The 6,000-nt window shown below is 40.0% G+C and overlaps 2 protein-coding genes across 4 annotated transcripts in view; both read left to right on the top strand.

The window, feature by feature from the left end:
* The first annotated feature begins 1,062 nt into the window (after positions 1 to 1,062).
* Positions 1,063 to 3,067, top strand: LOC101163444 (thiosulfate:glutathione sulfurtransferase). Its single transcript, XM_004081064.4, has 4 exons — positions 1,063 to 1,295; positions 1,561 to 1,689; positions 1,776 to 1,938; positions 2,796 to 3,067. Exons 1-4 carry the CDS (start codon positions 1,115 to 1,117, stop codon positions 2,848 to 2,850), a joined length of 528 nt encoding a protein of 175 aa, XP_004081112.1. The 5' UTR covers positions 1,063 to 1,114; the 3' UTR covers positions 2,851 to 3,067.
* A 1,890-nt stretch (positions 3,068 to 4,957) lies between these two features.
* Positions 4,958 to 6,000, top strand: part of drd3 (dopamine receptor D3) — a 32,836-nt gene continuing 31,793 nt past the window's right edge. For 2 of the 3 annotated variants that reach the window (XM_011488946.3, XM_004081063.4), the window contains exon 1: positions 4,960 to 5,472. The gene's annotated coding sequence lies outside the window, so the exon portion shown is untranslated. Of the gene's footprint in view, positions 5,473 to 6,000 lie in introns of all 3 variants that reach the window. The other variant, XM_011488947.3, reaches the window with a different exon arrangement.

Raw genomic sequence — 6,000 nt, 5'->3', positions numbered from 1 at the left:
CCATGGTGGTCACACTGGATAAGCAGAGTGGCGCTTTTTCTCATTTTTCTACTGTTTACCAGAACATGTCCACTACCTACAGTTGGAAAAGACGTGGTGTGAAATGTTGACGTTCTGCAAATCTCACAAATCTTGCTCCAGGCTTTTTCTAGCTCTACTCCGATAACTGAGAGACTTGCTGTCATATCATACCGGCCAGGCAAAAATTGCAGTTATCAATTTCTCTTCCATGATCAATTTTTTAAGTGTTTGGCATTTCCTTGAGTTAAAGGGGATGTCATGCATATGTCACTACCAAATCTGAGCCCCTGATTGGTCACTTTGTGACATTTGAACTTGCAATGCACGTTTAGTGGCGCACATTAAGTAGAGCCTGAATATAGAAACTTTGAACACCAGAGTTTCAAATCCAGAAGCCTGAAAAATGTGTTTACGTGTTATTACATGGACTTTTCATTGGTGTGAACACAGCTCTCCTTCCTGCAGGCTGGTGAAATGTGCCTTCCAATTTGAGACTTAAAGTAATAGAGGTGAAACATTCTGCAAAAATAATGCCTCTGAGACATTTACATGGCTCAAAGAAAGTCATGGAATATTTTTGAAAGTTTATATGACAAGTTGTGACTTAATTTTGCAATACACACTCATTTTTAACTTGTCCTTTCTGGCTTTTAAAAAGGGTTATAAAAACACAGAAAGGGTTACTTTGTAATTTATTTATTTTTTTTGCCCTCCGATTTAAAGTTCTATGTCACACCTACATTTTTTTTCAAACTGCATTTTTTGTCTGACCACTCATGATTCACATCAATTTGAATAAAGAAATACTCAGAAACACAGTTGTGAGCTTTAATTGTGCCATGTATGTCCTCCATTACGAGGGAAAAAATACAAGAATATGTTAAAAGCACTAAAAACATAATTTTCATTGGACTGGGTCATAGAACCACCCAGGCTTGCTATTTTATAAAATGACCAGAAGGGGGCAGCGTTGTGAAGCTAACAGAGCTATATAAAAACATCGAAGAAGAAGTAAGTCTGACGGCGTACGTACACTGACGTCACGGGGAGACGTGCTCGTTGGTACAGTGTAGTGGCACGTCAAGATTGTGTGATGTTTTCATTCCAGAGCGCCGCTCTCGTCGCAGCCATGCTGTTGGCGGTGGTGTCCAGAGTTCTCTGCCAGGCTGTTACGCAAGCTAACCTTCGGTCGTCCCCGACCTTTGCCTCCTCCTTCGCACGGACTTTCACAGCCGCCACTCCATCATCATGCGGCGGAGAAAAAAAGGAGAACGGTGAGTGAAGTTTAAACAGTTTTGAGTCAGTCATGCGGTTACTTTCACTCTAATACTTTCCTGTTGAACTCGAATAATAAGTCTGTTTGGTTAAAGTTCACTAGAGGAATTTGCTAAATCAACAGTAAATCAATGTAATACTTACTAGTATCAATATTATATGAAAAACGCAGCCTATTTATTAGTATTTTGCAGTCAACGCTTCTCTTGAAAATATCAACTATCAAAAATAAATGTTTCTAAATTTTCTGCCCTTTTTTCCCAGATCAAGCCTTCGTGGTGACCCACTCGCAGCTGAAGACGATGCTGACTAACCGTGACATTCAGCTTTTCGATGTCAGAGACCCGGATGAACACCAGGAAGGGCGCATTCCTCAGGCTGTCAACCTCCCATGTAAGCTTTAATACCACAGGGAGGGGGAAACGTGTGGAGATGTTTAGCAGCCTTTAAACTTCAGCTGTGTTTTTAATGCACGCCAGTGGGAGTCCTGGAGGAGTCTCTGAAGCTTCCATCTGATCACTTTGAGCAGAGGTTCAAGGTGAAGGCTCCTGAGAAGGAGGACGCCAACATAGTGTTCCATTGCAGGACAGGCAAAAGGAGCTTCCAGGCTCTGGGGATTGCACACCAGCTGGGATTTCACAAGTATGTCAACTTCAAGCCCCACTGCAATGAAAACCTTTTTTTATTTTGGAAAAGAAAATTAAGATTAAAACAGCATTTCTCCCAAGCTCCCTGCTCCACTCCACTCCACTCCATTCACCTGCAGACAAATGAATCCATACTTTGCTTTCTCCTCATCTGAGCTGGCACCTGGCTCTAAACTGTATGGCTGGATGGCTCCAATATTGCTCACCGCTTTTGTTACACTGCTAATGTTAGCTTCAGAGGGGCTGAAAGCTAGTAGTAGAGCGATTTAAACTAAAGGATGATGGGAAATGAGTGCAGACTTACTTAGCTGGGTTGGTAAGGTGAAAGGCTACCACGCAGGAATCCAGGGTTTTGATTCTCGGAGAGGAATGAACAATGATACTGGGGGTTATTACTATATAAATGGCGAGCAATTAACAACATCCAGTGAGGGTCCTTGGGCAAGACTCTTACCGCTCCCCCAGGGGATGGGTCAAAAGTGGAGAAGATTTCCCAATTGTGGGATAAATAAAGTATTAATTATTTATTTAAATTAGAGGCTAATTTCTAGTAAACAACTGCCACTCTGTTAAAACTATGTCCTAAAATACACAGAATTTTAATTTTGCCTAAAAGGGGCATAATCACATTTAAGAGACCACTGGAAAGACTTTTGAAATGGATCAAATGATGATTGGAGTGAGACTTGAAGATGAGATTTTCTGAACTTAACCTGTAGCTGTTAGTAATCCCTTCTTGATAACTGTTTTTAGATTTATAGTGTACAGCTCCCAGAATCTGTTGGTATTAAAAACATATCTTTACAAACATATCTTTATATCTTCTGTTTTTGTTTTGTTTTTTCCCTACAGGGCTAGACATTACAAAGGAGGCTACGTTGAGTGGGTTAAACAAGAAGGAAAATGAATCCAGACTTGAATGTCTTTCACACTCCTGTCTTTGTTTTTTATTGTTTGGTTTTTGTGTGTGTGGTGTTTTTAAAAAGATATTGACTATACAGAATGTATAGCAAGATTGCACGGACTTAACACTCGATGTTTTATGACATTTAGACTGTTACACGTTTTTAAACTGAGCTGAATGTTTCTGCTTTTATAAATAAATAAAGAAACTACAAACTGCCTATTAAACTGGTCCGTTCTTATCTGGTTAAATCCTTGTATTAGCTACTTTTTTTTTTTAGTTTACATAAATACACACATACAGCAAAAGGAGTTTGTGCTGAAATCAATGGAATTTAATTTAGTGTTAAATTCTTTGCAGATTAGTTCATAAAAATGTAGAGGAAAAGTCGCTAAAGTTATGACAATATCTGTCTTAAATCTTTTTCATTTACCGCCTTAAAATGTTAAACAATTTTTTATTTGGAACTGCAGTTCAATTTGAATTGTCAAAATATTTTTCCAAATCGAAAAAAAAACCTGCTGATAAAAAGATTAATTTCAGAACTTCTCTTAGAATTTTTCTTAAGATTTCTATTTTATTGGTCAGGTCAAACCTTTGGCTATATTATCATAAAACTATTCAAATATTACATTTTGGACCTGGATGATTTGTTTGAAGAATTTGTATACATTTGCTTTCATTGTTCCAGTAATAAAATAACTGATTTAAAAATCAGCCACAGTATAATAAGTATTCTACCTTTAGAGCTGAACAATTAAATTAAAGTTAGTGTGTTTTTTTTCTAGTCTCAATGCCATCTCAGCTTTGGAAAGAGCAGTTCCACTTACTGATCAACAGATGGCAGCAAACGTTCAGCAAACTACAGGCAGAATGGATATACATTCTCTTTACTGTCATTTGTTTTATCACTCAAACCTTTTCTGCCATCATTATTTTTTATTATTATTGCAGCAATGCTTTCAGGGCCTGACCTTGACACTGGTTGTAGTCCAGACATATATGGAGTCAGATGGTGACGGCTCTGTGAGCAGCTGCCATCTGATGAAGGCCGGCTCCTTCATTCAGAGAAAAAGCAGATCCTCCTTTCTGCTCCCTTCCTCTCTCTGTGTGTGCTTGTCTCCTTTATTGTGTCTCAGTGTGAAAGCAATAGTAGGCGGCGGTGGAGGCTATGACCAATGGCACCTGGATTGTGCCTCATGTTCCACTCTGAGTTATAAATTACCAATTCAGTGCAGCAATTGCCAGTCCGGGATAGATCGCACGCTTCTGGTGGATTTCTTCATTGTTCTGTGATTGTCCAGAAATAGGAACACATCAGAAGGGGTCAAAAACTGAAGAACAGTTTTGATGGGGGGGGGGATTCATTTGCAACACTGCATGGGAGTCAAACTTTCACATGTCTTGAGAATGTCAAGCACCACCTCTCATCTGATGATTCAAGTTCTTTCCAACCATTTGGATTCATTCCAAAGTTGAAGAGAGTTGACAACTAAAGAGGAGAAAGACAGGTTAAATATCCGATGAGTACCAAGGACATTTAGACACTTTTGCCCTCCTAAAATCACCGACTGGTGGGTGGTTTGGATTGAAAAATGATCTTTCCGTGGTTGTTTGTCAGCTACTGCGGTTACATAGAGCGCTTCATCAACTCCCTGCTGCTCTCCGTCTTCTAAAAGGCACTTAACTGAAGCCTGACAATGCATCCACTGTTAAATATAGCTCTATATGTGGAAATGTGAACCAAGCGGGTTTTCATTAAAATCAGAACTGACTTGACAAAGAGCAGAATCTACACAGTGATTAAAAATGTGCATGTCAGTTTTACCAAAATAAACATTTTTGTTTTTTGACTCCTTCAACAAAGAAATCACCTTCTATCCTCCTCTCAGCATGGTGTGTACTGAGGGGCCCCTGCATGGCTGACAGCCTTTTCTTATAAAAGGCAAGCAAGGCTGGAAAAATGGCATGTAAGACAAAAGCACCACATATTTAGAAATTCTTTCTGGGTGTATCTTGGGACCACAGAGACACAAAGATGTTACACTTCATACATATTTTCCTTCCAGACTGACCTAATTTACACTCTGTGTCTGATCTGTTTTTTTTTTTTTAATGAGGCCACTTCAGGCTATTTTTGTTTGAACGCCGCTTTCAGCAAAGCGCGACCCAGACAGACACAGGGTCACGACTGCAGACAAGTTGTGGGATTTCCACTTCAAGATAAAAGTTGGGTCTTTAACTTGAATGGAAACCTGAACAGGTTTTCTCTGATCCTAAACGTGATCTTCCTTTCATTTCTACCAACACGCGCATATGGAGACACCTGCTTGCCTGCCGGTGCCGCCGCTTTGCGTGCGCCGCCGCGCTCCTGCTGCTGACATCAAAGATCTGAACGCGTGTTGAAGCGCTCGCCTGAGAGAGAGACGGCGACCTTTTGAAGAGATGAAGTGAGAGAAAAGCTTGGTTGCTCGTCAGCGATCTTCCCACTTTCGCATTCGCCCGTGCGCAATGGCACCGCGCGCTCCTCTCGTTGGCGTTGGATGGAGCAGTGATGGAAGAACTTTAAACTCCGCGTGGATTCGGCTTTTCCTCAATAAATCCTCTTCTGGAAATCGGTAGCAGGTAATTAAGTTTGTTCTCTAAGATGAAGACGCAAACAGAAGCATTAGGCAGGTGTAATATTTATGCGTCTTCCCCTCTTCTGCTGCCTTGTTTTTCTAAAGGGTGATTATTTCATCATAATGTCATAAAGAAATAAATGTATAGTTTTTAAGGTGATACTATTGTGCTTTATCACTGGTCATATTAAAAAAAACAGCATCTTGAGCTTCACTGTGAGTTCTGGAGTCAGAAAATGCAATTGATTAGCTCAATTAAGGGTTTGTTCTGGCAAATTAAGATTGATTGATCGCTGTAATACATTTTACATGAGCAGGAGAAAGAAAAAAATTAAAGGGGGTTTGGTCGAGATGTCTCATTAATTGGTCATGTTGTATTTGGTCTTCATATCTCACCTTTCAAACCAGATTTCCTACTTTGAAAAACTAAATGCTCACTGACAGGAGGTCACTGCAACACAATGGGAGAGCCTTACTAACCAGAGCCAGGGCTGGTCTGATCAAAACACTGAAGTGGACAATCAGCATTAAT

This window comes from Oryzias latipes, chromosome 20 (genome assembly GCF_002234675.1).
Source record: "Oryzias latipes chromosome 20, ASM223467v1".
Taxonomy (NCBI): Eukaryota; Metazoa; Chordata; class Actinopteri; order Beloniformes; family Adrianichthyidae; genus Oryzias; species Oryzias latipes.
Note: the sequence above shows the minus strand (reverse complement) of the source record. Positions and strands in the feature narration are given on the sequence as shown.